This window comes from Balaenoptera musculus, chromosome 2 (genome assembly GCF_009873245.2).
Source record: "Balaenoptera musculus isolate JJ_BM4_2016_0621 chromosome 2, mBalMus1.pri.v3, whole genome shotgun sequence".
Taxonomy (NCBI): Eukaryota; Metazoa; Chordata; class Mammalia; order Artiodactyla; family Balaenopteridae; genus Balaenoptera; species Balaenoptera musculus.
The window spans coordinates 29,022,708-29,040,515 of record NC_045786.1 but is presented as its reverse complement, the minus strand read 5'-3'; the positions used below and the strand labels follow the sequence as shown (position 1 = coordinate 29,040,515).

The 17,808-nt window shown below is 55.2% G+C and overlaps 1 protein-coding gene across 1 annotated transcript in view; it reads right to left on the bottom strand.

The window, feature by feature from the left end:
• Positions 1–17,808, bottom strand: part of ADARB2 (adenosine deaminase RNA specific B2 (inactive)) — a 376,176-nt gene that overhangs the window by 91,484 nt on the left and 266,884 nt on the right. Inside the window, exons 2-3 of the mRNA XM_036843634.1 lie at positions 16,922–17,008; positions 7,394–8,277 (exon numbers count right to left, since the gene is read on the bottom strand). Of these exons, the coding sequence (XP_036699529.1) occupies positions 7,394–8,277; positions 16,922–17,008 (971 nt within the window). The remainder of the gene's footprint in view (positions 1–7,393; positions 8,278–16,921; positions 17,009–17,808) is intronic.

Sequence of the window (17,808 nt, the reverse complement as noted above, 5' to 3'; positions counted from 1 at the left end):
CCTTGCCCCAGGAGCCCCCTTTCCCCTGCCAGCCCTCCAAGTCAGCTGCTCCCTCCTGCTTCCTGCCCACACTGTGTCCCCTGTGTCGCTCCCATCACTGGGGGCCACGTGCTGCCCCGTTTCCTCGACAAAGCTGTAAAAGTGCCAGGGCCTACGGGGAGGGCAGCCTGGGGTCTGAGGGAGGGTCTCTGCCCCCCTTGGGACCATCCTCCCGGCTCCACCACTCACCAGCCAAACTTTGGCCGAAGGGCTGAGCTTTCCTGCCCCTCGGCATCCTTGTCTGTACAGGGAATATGAGTGGTGCCACCTGCCAGGTTTCTGTGAGGCCCGGATGTGCTATTATACGTAAAGCGTGTAAAACAACACATGACACAGTTAGTGCCTGATAAATACCAGCTCCTAGTATCCCCATGGACCATCACCAGCATCACCAGTGTTAGTCGTGGCTGTAGAATAATGAGGCAACTGGGGAAGCTTGGTTTACAGCCTCTGCTTAATTGATCAACAGTCATGTTAACTAAGACACCAAACACGGTATTGGGAACATATAGGCTTAAATACATATTTAACTCTTATAACTTAAATTGTACCAAACTTCTTTTAGTAGGAATTCAGATGGTGGGGGCTATTGTATAAATGTATATGGTACATTATATCCATCATGTTTAAGTGTACGTTTATAAGTGCGAGTTGTATACATTGAGTGTACATTGTACAAATTGTATCATATAAATTATACTGTGTAGACATTGTGTGCACACTGTGTAAATTGTAAAGTATAAATTATATTATGTAGACATTGAGTGTACATTGTACAAATTGTGTAAGTTGTGTATACATTGTGTACACATTGTACAAATTGTATTGCGTAAATTATATTATGTAGACATTGTGTGTACGTTTTATAAATTTTATCATATAAATTATATTGTGCAGACATTGTGTGTATATTGTATAAATTATCTCGTATATATTACATTGTGCATTGTGTGTACATTGTATAAACTGTATCATATAAATTGTACTGTGTATACATTGTGCACACATTATACAAATCGTACCGTATAAATTATATTGTGTGGACATTGTGTCAGTGCGTAAGTGTATTGCTAGCATCTACAGAGCCTTCCACACCCCCGCTGCAGAGGGATTTTTGGAGACTCCTCCGTGTGTGGCAGCCGTGAGGAGACCCATCTCTCCCACTTGGCCATCAGTGCCACTACCGAGGAGATGACGTGGGGAAGGTCAGGGCTGGCTGGACAGGCGGGTGGGTGTCTTCCTTCTGTAAAAGGCTGCTTCTCCCTCCACGTGGACCACAAGAGGGTGTGTGTGGCCACAGAACGCAGACAGAGCTGAGGTGTTGAAAGGAAGGAGGCTGCCTGAATAATCACGGCCTCGCCTTGGGCAGGGGGCAGAGTGGCCATGGCCGAGCAGCAGAACAGTTACAGGGTGGCGGACAGGCTGCCGGGACCCTGGGCACCTGGGCACCCCGGCATGAGAGATTTAGACCTGGAGCTGGAGTCCTGAGCCTTGCTGCAGGGGCGGGACACCCCAGGGCCTGCTGGTGGGAAGTAACAACTTCCCCTAGACCTACTGCACCCTGGGCACTGGGGTCCAGGCCGGCTCAGCCTAGACAGGCCCTGCCAGCGTCTGCCCCAGGTACCTATCTGAGCCAGGAGGGCCCCCATGATGGGATTAGTGACCTTATGATGGAGACCCCAGAGAGCTCCCGCCCCTTCCTCCAGGTGAGCACACAGCGAGAAGACGCGTCTGTGAACCAGGAAGCAGGCTCTCACCAGACACAGAATCTGCGGTCACTTTGATCGTGGATGTCCAGCCTCCAGAGCCATGAGGAATCAATGCCTGATGTTTATTAGCCACCCAGTCTGTGGAGTTCTGTTATAACAGCCTGGCCGGACTAAGACAGAGATATACTTTTATAAAAACCCTGAATTGCTAAATTTCAACTTTGTGCACGTTGAAAGTAAAACGTGAATATTACAGTTTCTTTGTTTCCCCACAAATTCAGTAGAAATCCTCACAGGCAAGTGGCTACCCTCCACCCCGGCTCTCACCAACCACACCCTCTCCACGCTGCCTGCATGGATTTCTACCTGTTCTTTATAACCAGCGTCACCAAAATTAGCCTGGTGTTGAGATCACCTGTCCAGTGATTTCCAAGGGAAGAGACACATTCGATTCCCTGACGCCCGGGCTTTTGGGGCAACGTGGTGGTGAGGATGCACATTCAGGTGGAAAAGGGGAAGGACAGGGAAGGTAGGTGGGTTCTGTACACCACCCCACCCCCAGACCCCCGGCACCTTCTGCCAAAGCCTGCAGGGCTCAGGGAAGGTCCCCAGAGACCAGCTGTGTCACTCTGTCTAGAGACGCACAGGAGCCCAGCTCCTCAGCTTGGGGTCTTTGTGGCCAGAGTCGCTCTAAGTCGGGGTCTGCTGTGCTGGTGGGTTTCAGGATGTGGTGGGATCCCGTCCTAATCCCAACCCCCCAGGGAAACAGAAGGTAAACAGCCAAGAAACTGTGGCCACGAGGAACGCCTTGCTGAGGCAGAAAGAAATCAGCCCTTTTCAGGAAAATAATTAGGACCCAGGACTGTCCCTTTCTGCTTGTAGGACCTGTAAAGCTGCAGCTGTCTTTCGGAGGTCATTGTGGAATTGCCGGGGCTGGACATGCGGCCAGGGCAGAGCCGACCCAAGCGTCTGGGAGAGTGAGGCCCCCGGGCTCATGAGGGGGACCCCGCAGGCGTCTGCTGCAATTTCAGGGTGTCCTTGGGTAGAACATCTCGGACAGTGTTAAACTGTCTCAAAGCCAAGTAGGTGTGATTTCCACACTGTCTGTAATCCAAGCCCATTTAAAATCTGGAGACAGCTCCAATGCTAATTTGTGGCAGCAATATTAACAGTTCTGTGTTACAGCGGTTAAGGTGCTGCCTCTGTTGAAGGAGACAGACCGGCAGGACTGTGAAATTAGAAAAACAACCTGTGAAGTGTCCGGGGCGGCGGGGATCACCCTGGCTTTTGGGAGAAGGACAGCAGGTCTGTTTGTGTCCCAAAGTGCAGCTGTTGAGAACGAGGTGACAGTCAAGCCCCTGGTCTAATTCTGCAGCTAATTCTGGGGGCAGATTCCATGAAATGGATTGCGTACGGGAGCTCTGATCCAAGTTTGCTATAAAATGCTGAACTCTGAAAGCACTGTTCATTTCCATTATGTTATATGCCCCCATGGTTCCCCCCTCCCAGCAGTGAGAGCTGCACCACCAGGGAACAGAGTAGGTGCGGGTTAAGTGTGCCGAGTGCCTGACAAGTGGCCAGGACAGGCCTGGGGTGTCCGCTCCCTAGAAGGACCTGCAAAGGGCTTGAGAAGCAAGCAGGCTTCATGGCTAGTTTTAAAGGCATCCCCTTCTTACTCTCGGGGAGAAAGTGTTTTAGTTGCTTTGACTAAATCTTTGAGACACTGTTAGTTCCACTGCAGCCTGACATGGAAATTAAAAAAACAAAAACAAAAACAAACAAAAAAAGGGAATCACTGCGGGTGAAGAGAGACTCAGGACCAAGACAATAAACCTGGTAGTTTTCAAACGAGGGGCGACGTGTCACCACCTCTTCCACTTCCTGCATCACCGTAACTTTTAGTCACTTTCTTTCTTCTCTCATCGCATGGGAGCTCTTCTGTTTCCCCGGAGCCAAAATGCTGAGAGATAAGCCTTTCTGGTTGAATTTAACGCTTTTATTAATTAACTCTTTTCCTGCTAGGGGTGGGAAGTGAAGACCACAGAGATCTAGATTTTGTGATTTTACTTCTGTTTTTTTTTATAACAAGGATGTTCCAGGTAATGAGCATTTATATTCTGACATGGTCTCGTTATTGCTTCCAAGTTTCCCGTGAACCTAGAGGAAATCTGAGGGCTGGCTCTCCCACCAACCCCTGGGCTCTGCTTTCACCCTGTCAGCTGGTGTTTGCAGAGTGTCCATTCGCTTGGGCCTGCGCCGTTAGAGAATTTAATAAAGTCGTGTTCTCATCACTCTGGCAAAGAGACCTGAAGTCAGATCTCATGAAATTGAAGGAACGAATCAGCCTGGTTCTGAGAAAACCCCCAGGTTGAGGAAATGGTGGAAATCTGATACCGCAGAAATCCACACCTGTGATTTTAATCTTTATTGAGAATGTTATTCTTCAGAACTGTTTTAGAATGGAGGCTGAAACTTTTTACCTCAGCCTGGCCGGGCAGACACCTCCCTTGTCCACAGAAGGTGATGTCTGGGCGCCGAGGGTGGTGGTTCTTGGGGGTCTGACCCCAGGGACATCTGGGGGGCTGTGTTGCTCAGAGCTGTCCTCACAGCGGGGCGAGCGTCCGACCCACCGAGCTGGCCCTGCCGTGATCTGCTCTGTGGCTGAGGCCGAACAGCCCAGGGCCCCCGACAGAGCAGGTCCTGACCCACCTGCGTGGGGATCAGCACAGCAGGAGCCTCGTCCTGGATTTCCGGCAGCCGGGCCCGGAGTGGCGTTTTATACACGCTCCCCCCACGACCGACACCTTAGAAGTTTTTGTTCATTTTTCATCACTTAAATAGGGGAGCTCCCCCAGGGATGGTTCTGACACTTCACTCAGAGGAGACTGAGCCTTTGGTTCAAAGCCCTGAGCAGAGGCGCCATCTCTTCATTTGCTTCTGCAGCGGCAGGAGCCGGCGAGCGAGCCTTAGAAGCAGACCCCTGGTGTGTCCTGCACACCAAGCCCACCCTGTGGGGCAGAACCCAGACTGCGGGCAGACAGCGTTAAATACTGAGCTTGAGACCCAAGGTCCAGAAGCTGTGTCGCTTCAGCGGTGACTGCTGCTGCCACCCCCCGCCTCTCCTCCCACCCAACCCGGACTTGGGCAGGGTCCCTCACAGCTCAGTGGTGGGAGCTGCCCTTCCTGGGGGTGTGGACGGCGGTTCTGGGGGCCCTGCCAGGGCTGGGGGGCCTGGCTTGTCTCCTGGCACAGGTGCTGATGGCGCAGTTAGACAGGTAACAAAGGTCGTGCCTCTGGCCACCAGGACCTGCGTGAGCAGGAAGCATGCGGTGTAGATGGCGCTGCACAGAGGAGGAAAGCAAAGCAACATTTGCAGGCACCCTTGGAATCTTTGTTTTGAAGCTCAGTCCCTGAATCCAGACCATGTCCAAGGTGGGATTCGAATTTAATAAAGCCGCAGAGGGCGCCTGGTCCTGAGCGCCCGGCATGCCGGCCCCACCACCCTGCTGCAGGGGCGAGGGGAGTAGGTAATGAGCCTCCAAGACGGGTCTGGTGTGATGGACGGGCTGCGGCCCTCCCGCTGCTCCGCTCTCTCCATCATCCAGTCTGGGTGTTAGCGGACTGTCAGGGAAAAATAATTTAGTGGCTGTGGCTTTAACTGATGTGCTGCATTCTGGGGTCAAATGACTGTTACAAAGTAGTGGTGCCGCCTGGTTCCTGCATCGTGAGAGCTCAGGGTTGACAACATGAAAGGAAAAGGCATCATGGCCGGAACTCACTGACATCATTCAACTCATGGGGATTGGGGTGGGGGGGCAGTGGGAGCTGGAGGAAGGACACTTCTTGCTAAACAGCATCGGGCAGAGGAGGAGGGGGCGCCCACAGCCCACGGGGAGGGGGACCTTCCAGGGACGGTGGCGGGAGGACACGGGCCAAGGGCAGCCTGGGGTCATCTAGGCCGCGGGGGGCAAAGGGGCTTCCTTGGGAGCTGCTGGTGGGTTTGAGCTACAGACGGTGGTTGGTGGGTGGAGACGCCAGGCAGGAAGGAGGAGGAGAAGAAAAGAGGTGGGGTGGAGGAGTAGGGAAGTGACAGCAGGGCTGCAGTGTTTCTGGCGGGGACTCATGTCAACGCCACACACCCGCTTTTACCTGGATTGTGTATTATCTGAGGGTGGGTCGAAAGGCAATATGCATGGAGGTTATGGGCTACCCCCCTCCAACCCACTCCTAGATGGTGCAGTAAATATTTGAAAATAAATGAATGAATTCGGGGCAGAGGTAGCAGGAGAAACAGCTGCCCCCCGCCATGGGGTTCCCTGTTCAATGGAACCTTCACACGGCCAAGCGGTGGGGACCAGACCAATGTCTGCTGTGCCCGTTTGTGCTCTGCACCTGCCAGAGTCAAATAAATGTTTGTTGGACGGATGAATGGATGGATGGATGAATGGCTAGACAGGTGGATGGGTGGATGGATGGATGGATGGGTGGATGGATGGACAGGTGGGTGGATGGATGGACAGGTGGATGGATGGATGGATGGATGGATGGATGGATGGAAGGATGGATGGATGGATGGATGGATGGATGGATGGGTGGGTGCTTGCTCCTGGTTTTGATTCAACATAGGGTTCTGTCCTAGTGCATTTGTTTGGTTCACTGTCCAGAACCCCTCCAGTTGCCTGAATCTGGGTGGTGCCCTGGTTTCTCTAGTGGACACGTGACCTCCTGAGGCAAATAGTGGATTCTACCTGAGGTGCTGTGAGGTAAAGATGCCCTGATCTGAGCAATGACTTACAAGTGCCGAGTTCTGACTACGGATCCTGAGCTGGGCTAAAGGTCTTTAACTGTAAAACCTTTCTCTCCTCCATTGATGCCAAAAGTGAATGAGAATAACTTCCTGTAACTAATACCTTAGAGATGCCCACAGATAGTTCTCAAAATGGTAAGAGAAAAGATAATTTGCATAAATAAGCAGTTACAAGAATCGGAAGGAAGAGCTTGCAAAGTGGTACAAGAATAGTTCCCGACACAAGGACGGTGCACAAAATACTTCCTGAGTGAGGGAGGTGAGCTCTGTGAGAAGCACGTGTGTTCTCTTGTGTGACGAGGCCCTGGAGGCGGCATGAGGCAAGGCCCAGCCCGGAGCTCCTCCCTCCACCCAGCCCTCTGCTCAGGCAGCGTTCTCCAGCCTCCGGAGCCAGAAGCTCAGCCCAAACCAGCACCGAACTCGCGTTCCCACCACAGGCTCCCTCGGCCCAGCCGCAGATAGTCACTGAGGGGCCTTCCTGCCCCTCAGTCCTCTCTGGGGTCAGGAACCTGCCGCCCCAAACCCCTGCTGCCCCCACTGCCCCCGCACAGCCGGTGTCACCATCACCAAGGTGACCAGTTGCCCAGCTCTCCCTTCCCTCTGCTAAGTTGGGACCAACAGTTTTTCCATTCACACGCTTCCAGGCTCTCTCTCCCCAGAGCCGGCACACGGCTCCGACGCTGCAGTGGGAGAGGCAGCGCCTGGCTTGTCTGGGGGGGTGCGGACGCCTCCCACTCACAGGGAGAGAGCAGGGGGTCCTCTGCTGCCCCGTCCCTGCTCCCAGGCACCCCCGCACCCCAAGGACGCCGCCCGCCAGCAGCTACCGGAGAGCTCTCACCTGAGGCAGGAGGTGACTTTTACTCCTGCTGGGGACGTGGCCAGGCAGCCGGATGTCGAAGAGGGCCTGCAGAGCGGCCTGGGCCGCCTGGCCCTTGGCCAGCTTCTTGCTGCGTCCCGAGCCTTCGAATGTTCTCCCGTCCACGCTCACGGCCATGACGAAGCTCTGGGCGCGCCTCTTCTCGGGCTCCGAGAGGCACACGTAGCGCAGGCCCGAGCGCAGCTCGTTCAGCAGCACCACTGGGTTCCTCGCGCCTGGAGCCGCGGGGCCCCCCAGGTCCAGGTCCAGGTCCAGGTCCAGCGGGCGGCCGAGTAGCCGGCCCCGCCGGCAGGCCGTGGCCAAGCGCTCGGGGGCGGCAGGGCGGCGGCCCGGGAAGCCCTCGCTGGGGGCCGTGGGCTCGAACCGCTGGAACAGGGAGTCGGGGAAGTCGGCCTGGTCGGAGGTGAAGTCTGGGGCTGTGCCGCCTGGGGCCGGGTGGGCCTGGCAGGCGTTGGGGAGCTGCACGAAGGACCTGAGGGCCAGCTCAGCCGCCCGCATCTTGGCCTTCTTCTTGGTGGGCCCGGTGCCCTCGAAGGTGAGCCCATTCACATCCACGGCCACGGCGAAGACGGGCGCGTGCACCGGGCCAGTCTGCGACACCGTGCGGAACTGCAGGCCCGGCCGCAGCTCGTGCAGCTGCACCAGCGCGTTCTTGGGTGCCACAGACCACGAGAGCCTCCTCCAGAGGAGCCGCAGCTGGCACAGGTGGCCGCCATTGCCCTCCTCCAGTGGCCGCTTCCTCTTCAGGCCGGGTGCGCCCCCTCGGGCCCTGTCCCCGGAGGGTGGCAGCCTGGTCTCCAGGTTGCTCACGTTGCGGTTTTCCTTCACGTCGGCGCTGCTGGTACCTGGAGGTGAGAACAAACAGCGTGACCCGGGGCTGTGGCCCAACCGAGGGCGTCGTTGCAGGTCACCCCCTGCAACACTCGGCCACCGGACACCAGCCGGCCTGGCACCCTCTGGAGGCCATGGGGAAACCACATGGGCAGCACCTTGGATCACAGGCCCGCAGAACTGACCGCACCCCTGCAGGTGGGGGTTAGGGCCCAGAGGAGGGGACCCCGCCCCGTGAGGTGCCCGGAGTGCACTGAGTGGGGTGGACACACACGCGAGGAGCGTGTCCCCACTCGGGGCTGTTCCCAGCTGCCCTCTGAGTGCCGCCGGGTCCCTGCACAGGCCCCCAGACCCCCCAAACCAAAGGAACACGTGGCCTCTCTCTCCATCGGGTTTGGGCGACGCGGAGGTCAGGGAGGCCTTGCCCTCGGGGTGGAACGTGAGGGAATTGTGTGCTCACACCCTGGACGCTGGGTGGCACTTAGGCTTAGTGAACTATATCTAGATGCCTCTACATAGATGAAGCTCTGAAATATAATGTTAGATGATAAAAGCAACTTGCAAAATAATACACAGAGGCTATGGTTAATAAGTTATAAGAACACAGAGGTTACACAGCATTCATGCCTCCACACAGGTGGTAAAGCTCAGACACGTCCCAACTCCCTTGGGACACAGGGAGGAACACAGGCTCAGAGGGTGGCTTCGTTTGTATCTGTGAGATTTTCTGTCTTTTGCACAAAAAGGTATGAAGCAAATTTAGCAAAATCAGCATTTGCTAACTGTGTGAGAGGAAGGCGGGTAATGACAATTTCGTTTTCTGGTCCGGCCCTCTTGGAGCACCCTCCTCCAACACAGCTGTTCCATTTAGGAAACCTCAGCCGTGGGTCCCCACGTGGCCACAGATGTGTGTCCCGCTGCCCTGGCCGACGTGCTTCTAGAACGCCTGACCCTTGGGTTTCCCGAGAGGCTCTGAGGATGACAGTGCTGGGCTGTGGGTTACCCTTCCCTGACCTCACTCACACCTTCACTCTGGCCCCTCACTCCTAAAATGCACTCCAGGGTGGGTTATGGCCCTGTTTTCTAGGAGAGGAAACTGAGGTCCCACGTGGTGAAACAGCTGCCCAGGGACACACAGTCGGTTAATCGGGGGAGGTGTGACCGCATCCAGGAAGGTCTGCTGTGGCTGGGAAGGCGATTTTACGGCAACTCGGTCACTTTCTTGTCCGTTTCACAGACACGGAGCTGGGGAGAGGGGGATGCCGAGGGGAACTCTGCTGACAGCGTGGATGGACGCGGGAGGAAGCAGCCAGGCTCGGGGCCACGCAGGACCTTGATGCCCGCAGATTTCTCCGTAGGAGCTCATTCAGCAAGTGGAAACCCGAGGGGGTTCTACCGCCAGCCCACAGCGCGTAGGCAGACTTTGAGTGTGTCTCCCTCACCCCAGCCCGAGAGCCGGCAGCGGGAAGACACGCTGGGTCAGTGACCTGGTCCCGACGGTGCAGCTGCTGGATGGTCACCACGAGAGAAGGACCGTCTCACAGGCACGCAGGACACGCTGAAGACCGGCGCCCTCGAGAGGCGTCCTGGCTCCAGCTCGGGGCCAGCCCTCCTCGACCACGTCGTCCCCAGCAGGTGTGCTCCGCGGAAAGCGTCAGGCTCCGACTTCAGAGCGCTGTTTGCTGAAACCTCAGTGGCTCTGAGTTGCGAGGTGGGCTATCAGCATTCCTCCAGCAGTTTGCTTCTGTAAAACAGTTGGTTTGCAGACGTCGTTTTGTTCAAAGGGGTGAACCTGAGCGTTTTATAAGTTAGAGGTGGGCAACATTTGTTTACAGTCTATTTCGGTAGAAATAATTACCTTCCAAGTACCCACACTGAGTCTCAGCCTCTTTTTTTGGTCATTGTGCATATTGGGTGCACACACAGCAAGGAGTTCTGCCATTTGGGGTATTTCGGGCCAAGGAGTGGTAGATGGGAATAACCGTGCAGTTTCCCAAACCAAAGGTAAAGATGGAAAAAAAATAACCCAATCCAAGAAGCCCACAGCAGATTGCCCAGAAACGCACTGGGAGCTCTCTAATTTCTTATTGATTTCCCACGACGTGGGGATTGAGTGTGGCTGTGAGTGTAATTAAAGTGGCTGGCGTGTCAGATGCCGTCTGAACCTTCTGAGGAGAAGGTTTATCTTGGGGGAACAGCCCGGCAGACCCAGGTTCCCCTCCACTTGCACTGAAACTGCTTCCACACTCTTCTCTTCGACATCCTAGGACTGTCATCCTTAAAGTCTAAAGTGAGCCACGGAGATCCGAGTGTGGGTGAAGACCCCTTCCTCGATAATCAGTAATTAATAAAAGTTGATGGGAGTGCAGACTTCTGGGCTCCATCCTGATATGCTCTCTGGGGGTGATGTCACACGCCGGTTTTTGCAAATGAGCAAATTAGGGGTTCTGCTCCCACAACATGGCCCAGATGCTCTGTTTAACTGGCCTCCTGAGTTTGCGTGAGGTCAGGGAAGCTGCAGGGTGGGCGGTGGTCACTCCATGGCTCTGGGGTCAAGCAGGTGAGAGGTCACAGTCTCCCCCGACCTTGGTGTGTGTGACCTTGGGCAGTCCCTCCACCTGCCTGAACTCCATTTTCTTAAGAGGATAAATGTGGGTTTTGTTAGCACTTGCCTTAGGGCTTATTATGAGGTTGAGCTAGAGAACACCTGTAAAGGACTTAGCAAAACCCCTGACACTGAGGAGAGTCAACTGCATTTTTGAAAAGAGCGGGAAAAAGGGAGGCAGACACTTCTAAGCTGCATCTTCTTGTCAAGGCCCAACTTCCCTGCTTATTTCATGAGTTGGGCTTCCAGGACCCCCAGAAAGAAGGGGTGGAGACACACGGGCTCTCGTGATGCAGTCTCGGGCCAAGGAGGGGTGGCGAGGGGGAGACCCTGCCCTGCTGGTCTGGTGCCGCTGAGGTTTGCCAGCCTGGCTCTGCTGGACCCCACGCCCCTTCTCCAGGCCCCTGCCAGGTCCATGCGATCCTCTTACAGAACTGTAGCTCTGATCCCACAAGTTCACGTTTCCTTCTTCTGCAGCCCCCTCCCCGACCCAGGAAATGATTCTCATTTTCTCCTCCCTTGAGTCGATAGGTTTCACACACCCGGCGTCAGAGAGAATAACCCAGAGGTGGACAGTCTAGAGGCTGAGAAGCCTCGCTCCTGGCAGACTGGGGAAGCTGTCCCCCACCTGCTTCCTCAGGTCCGGGCATTGCAGGACCCACGCATCTCCCAGACCAGGGCTCTGCTCCTCAGCCCATGGCCGAATGCTGGGGTCACCCTGAGGTGGGGACAGGGCAGGGCCTAGTCTCTGCCTGCCCTCCTGGCCCGGCTGCTCCCTGGGCCCCCCTGGGGCAGGTTGCCGACCTTAACCCTTTATCTGGGTACGCCGGGGGCACCCTGGGCTGATCTGGTGTCTGCTCAGGACGTGCAAAAGGGAACTGGACGCAGCCTCACACAGCGGCCAGCACGGCAGATCGCCCTTCTCATGCACATGTGGGCAAAGGTCATGCTGATCCCGCGTCGTTGCGAGCCCGTTCTCGCAGGGGACGCTTTTCCCCAGCTCTCCAGGGGTGGGTTTTGTCCTGTCACCTGCGGAGGCCCTGCCGACTCCAGAAGGTGTTTGCACCAGGTGGTCCATCCCTAGAGGCGGGAGGGAAAAGTGTGGGCAGGACTCCGGGTGCTGGCGGCTGAGCGGTGTACAAACAGAACCGGCCACACGGGACTTTTCCAGGACCAGTGGAGACAATGAACAAAAACTTTCAGCGCAATCTGTGAACGTCGCAGGCTCCAGACCGAGTGCTTTGTGTTACGGTGACTGATCATGACCACTGAAGACAGAACAGCTGCCGTTGCCTTTTTAAGTCCTAGGGAAGAGTGGCGGCCCCGCTGCTGGAATGCTTCCAGGGTTCTGGGTGCAGGAGTTGGTCAGAGAATGTTTATTGTGTGATAAAAGCAATCTGATTCTGAAAATGTGTGCGTTGTACACTGGAAGCAGTTCCAGCGGACAGTTCATATGAGGATATAAGAATTAGTGGGTCCTTTAATCCCACTCTGGAATTCATTCCCCAAATAACTGTTATTTTCACCAGTCGTAGCTCAGAGGCTCATACATGTCAGAGCCGGGCGTAGCTCTGCAGGAAACCCACCTCCCACTATGTGTGAGGGGCCGGCCTGGGGAAGGCACATATTAAAAGTCAGCAGTGCACTGAAGTCCCCTTAATGGCTCACCTGCCCCCCCCCCCCGCCGCCCCCTCTGTTTCTGTCTGTCTCTGTCCATCTGTCTCTCTGTACAAGCACAGGGCGGGGCCTCAGCCCTGCAGGAGGCGAGCAGGGGGTGTGAGGGGTCCGAGGCCCACTGTGCCCCACCTGGGGCTCACACCACAGTCCCCGCAGAAAACGTCTGACTTGGATGCCAAATGCCTTCCCTCAAGGCAGCCTCGGAGGCCACGTGTCCTGTGTGCCCCCGCGGGCGGTTGCGGCCTCGACCCTGGGAACTCTCCTGTCCTCGCCGAACCCGACAAGACATCCATGACCACATGTGTCGAAGGTCCGTGTGGGCAGCCTCAGATTTCCAGACAGTCACACGTGTCCTTCTGTTGTGGAAATCAGGAAAAAAAGAGGCAAATAACCTCAAACGACAGGAGATAAATACCACCCGCGGCAGTAATAGAACCATCGCTGGCAAAGCGAAGACCGCCAGGCACAGAGGGGAACGTCTGAGTCAGAGACACGGGAGGAAAACGTGAAACGGAATTATTTCCCCCTGCTTCTGTCACCCCGACCCTCTCCTGAGCCCCGGGAGCACCCACCCTGCTTGACAGAAAGCGTCAGCACAGGCAGTGCTACAGTCAAAGGTCCAACGCATACAAGAACTGCATTTTGTGGGGAAAGAGCAGATTTTTATATTGGTCTGGCTGTGGCTGGGCTTTCACCTTCCAGGTGAGAGACATTCTTCCAAGTCAAGGTGGGCTTCCCGCTGCCATTGCTTGGACATGGACAGGCCACGCGGGGGCCAGTCCTCGGCTGTCACCTCCAGGTGGCCAGGTCCCGGGTGAGTGCAGGTGCCTGTGTGTCACCAGCTGCGTCTCCTTCCTCAATGCCCCCTCAGGGCCAGTATCTGTCTGGTCATCACGCTGCCAGACTTCCCGGCACCACGTCTGCAGGTAGGAGATACAGAGAACCAGCCATTGGATCCACCACATCCAGATCGGATGGGCCTGGCCGGCGGGATTGAGCCCAGGGCCTGGAGTCTCCATTGGCTCAGGAAGGAGGGTCCGAGGTGGTGCGCAGGGGATGGCTGTGGCAGCTGCGGCCGTGCGGGCTTCGGGACACCTGGTCCTGGCGTTGTGGTCGGGCACAGGCCTGACCCCGACAGCTCCTGGGTCAGGCTCGGCAGCAGACAGGAGACGGCCTCTCTCCCAGGTGGGCCCCACGCGTCCTGGAAGGACCAGGCCAGTGGGGCAGGCGGGTCTCCCTCCCTCCCTCCAGACCCCAGTGCTGTTCTGCGGGCCTGACAGGGAGTGGGCTTCTTGGCCCCTCCTCATGTGACCCAGTCAATCACGCCCTTGGGTCAGTGGTGGGCACGGAGGGGATGGGCTGGGGCAGTGATTGGCTCCTTCTCAGCATTCAAGGAAGATCGCATTCAGAGTTGCCCTCCTGGACAAGAAGAATGAAAAACCTGCATCTTCCCGTAGACTCAGCCGAAACCCACCCTGAGGATGGCTGGTCCGCGGGTGGGCTCGCAGGCATCATCCTCTTGCAGGCCGAGCCTCTGACGGCCCGACCCCAACCTAGCTCCATCCTTCACACTGGGGCTCAAGCTCCAGCGCCACGCAGAGATGAATGCGGACCAAGGACGTGAGGCTGCAGGGGGCGGACCCGGTGGTCCTGAGGGGTGAGGCCGCGTGGGGAGGGGCAGGGCCTTCACTTCAACCAAACACAGGCGCCCACCCTCAGGGTCTGAAGATAAAACAGGAGACTTCCAGGAGAAATCACCCTGCCTTCTGTCACCTCCCTTCCTCCCTGATGTGTGCACACACCACACATGCACAAACACACACCACACACACACACCACACACACACACCCCTTCCCCGACGTCCACGGCATCTGGATGCACATTAATAGCACTGCATTGGCAACGCTCATGAGAGGTATTACGACAAGTGCATTAATTTGGAGGTTTATCTTTGAATTAATGTATGAAAACAGGGTCTTCAATAACAGCACATATTACAAAGGGGGATGACTAATCCACTGATAGAAAATAAGATTTTCCAAGCGTTTCAAAGGCACTTTAACATGTAATAAACAATTAAAAATCATTCTCATCTCTAAGTTTCCACCTCTCAGCCGTGAGCTGAGTTAGGGGAAGTGCCTTAATTACTAGCATCAGCCAACCTGATCCACGTTCCCTGTTTCTCCAGGTCTTTGCCTAAAACGTCCTCGTGCATCATCCCCCTACTTGATTCCATCCTCAACTCTACCACCAGGCCACCATCCCCGCCCCTCACACGTGCACTGATGCCCTGAGGGATGGATTCACTGCCCAAGGCTGTGAAGCTGGAGCTTGGGGTCGCAGCCGTCAGGCTCCCCTGCCCTTGGATGGGGAGAGAGGGCTCCTACGGGGAGACTAGACTCAGCCAGGGTCCCAGCAGCTCGAGCAGGAAAGAGGATGAAACAGAGTAAAATTTTCTTCCTCAAGGTGTCTATTCCACGTGCTTATCAAATAGCTTTGTCCACATGTCCAGGTCAGCTTGGGGGTGCGTGTGTATTTTTAGATATATAAGTAAATGTGTGTGTGTGTGTGTGTGTGTGTACATGTGGCACACCTCAGAGATATGGTGGGTTCAGTTCCAGGTCACTGCAATAAAGCAAATGACATGGATTTCCAGTTTCCCAGTGCATAAACATTATGTTTACACTCAACTGCAGTCTATTAAGTGTGCAGTGGCATTACTTCTGACAAAACTATGTGCCGATAGACTTGCTCGATGCGGGGTGGCCCCAGACCTTCAATTTGTAAGAAGCATAGTGTCCGTGAAGCGCAGTAAATAGAAGGGTGGTAAGACAAGGTGTGCATATGTGTTCCACATTACTGAAGTAGTTACCAGTAAGTTAACTAAGTTAACTAAGTAAGTTAACTAAGTTAACTAAGTCCTAGAAACTTTCCAATTTTGGTCAGGAGAGAACAGAACCAGCCGTTGGAGCTTCACAGGACCTGCGAGGTCGGGCCTGTGGGCAGTGGGGAGGCTGCGCTCTGACCCACTGGCACCCTGTCCACACCCTCCACGCTCACCTCCATCTAGGAAACAAGGGCTCAAACCACAGGGTCACTGAGGTTGCTCAGTTCTGTGACTTTGATTTCGTGGAACAGTCAGGGTAACAGCCTCAGCTTCCCATCTTGTTGGTGGTTGTGTTTTGTGGGAAGGGGATATTCATGAGAGCTTGTCGTGTTTCTTAAAATCTGAGGCTGAGTGGACAACGTTCCAGGGCCAGTTCCTCCTGCAGTGGCTTCCTGGCCCCACCAAAAACCAGTGACCAGAAGCTAGCCTCCCGCTGCCCACAAGCACAGGCCTGACTCCAGCTGCAAAGGTAACCACCTGTCAGGTAATTTTGAAATGCAAGAGGTGTTCCTGTCATTTGGACTGTTTCATCCCTCATGTATTCCTTCTACAAGCAAGAGAGAGGTGCACCACCCGACAGACACGCCTGCACTTTCCCTCACCGGCACACATGCTCCGTCTGCTCTGGGGTCTCCTCTACACTCCCAGCAGATCCACCCCCAACCGGCTTTTCAGTCCCCACCCCACACGGCTTTGTTGTCTCTCTGGTTTCATGAGCCAAAACATTGTTTCTACTGCAGGCACCCGTCCAGCTCTTTCCTTGTTAAATAATTGTACAAACTGTTCAAACAAGCTGTGTTCATTTTTCTTTTTCTTTTCTTTTTTTCCCCTTTTTGGTTTGGAGGGGAAAAAATAAAGGAAAGAGAGAAGGGATGGTCCCAGAGAACTGGGTTTTTTTCTTGAGAACTCCAGAACCTGGAGTTCTCAATCACACAGTCACTGCTAATATTTCCTACCACCCAGGTGGGGATGGGATCCTGGGGGTGGGGAACGGGATTCCAGGGAGGATGGGATCTGGGGGATGGGATTCCAGGTGGGGATGGGATTCCATGGCGGGGGGATGAGATTCCACAGGGGGAGTGGGATTCCAGGTGGGGAAAGGATCCCGGGTAGGGACAGGATTCTAGCGGGGAATGGGATCCCAGGAGGGGATGGGATTCCAGGGGGGATGAGATTCCAGGGGGGATGGGATTCCAGGTGGGGATGGGATCCTAGGGGGGGATGGGATTCCAGGGGGGAATGGGATTCAATGGGGGATGGGATTCCAAGGGGGATTGGATACCAGGGGGGATGGGATCCCAGGCAGGGATGGGATCCTGGGGAGGGGGGAACGGGATTCCAGGCAGGGAAGTGATCCCAGGGGGGTGGGAGCAGGTCCTCCTGCTCTGGGAAGCCCAGGTGGTGCCCCCCACCACCCCAAGGGTCTCAGCCTTTGGGGTCCCCCTCTGCACGTGGGGCTGGGGCTCTCGGGGAAGGGGCTCTGCTTACTGAGGTTGTCCTCATCCTCCGTGTGCGCGGCCCCGGGGCTCACGTGCTTGAAGGAAGCGATGAAGGCGGACAGCATGCTCACTTTGTCTGGAAAGAAAAGAAGGACAGGAAATGCACTTTTGACATCGAGTTTCAGAAAAACTCAGTGCTTTCATATGTTCTTATTACTGAGGGTTTGGACATGGGAGGTTGAAAGGTCATTTTTGGTTTTAGCCACTTCATTCTGGTTCAGTCTTTTATTGAATTTCTGACAGCATTTTATCAAATTCCCCTCTCCAGCTTTAAACTTTATGATTTCCATCTTTCTTCTTTTCTTATTTTTGGCATCTCCATGTCCCTCAAAACTGGAAGTCACCATCTGCAGGGCAGCCCCCTAGCCTGAGCCTGCACGGAGCTGGGTGGGCAGGGCCTGCAGACAAAAGACGTTTCACAGAGAGGAGCTAAGGCCAGTGAAGAAATGCCTCAATGAAACAAGAGTCCTGCAAACAGAGCCAAGACTATTTCTCCCCAGTAGTGGAGAACCTGTTTGTGGGCTTGAGAAAATGAAAAAAAAAGGACTTATGAAACCTGTAAAATATAGTTACTGTTTGTCTGAGCAAAAGTAGACAGAACAGGAGGAGGGAATGGACAGGGGCCCTAGAGGTTCCCCTGAAGTGGGGGCGGTAACTGAAGTGGGAGAGGAGCCCAGGGACCCCCTGCCTGCAGCCCCGGGGGCGGTCCCGGGTGCAGATCTCCTGAGCACAGCGCAGAGGGGAACTCGGACCCGAGAGGAGGTGGCGCTTGGGACCAACGGGCTCAGCTATTTCCCTCTGAACAGAGACGAAGGACAAGTGGGTTGAAGCCCAATTGGGAGAAATGAAAGAATGACTACTGAAGGGACCAGAAGG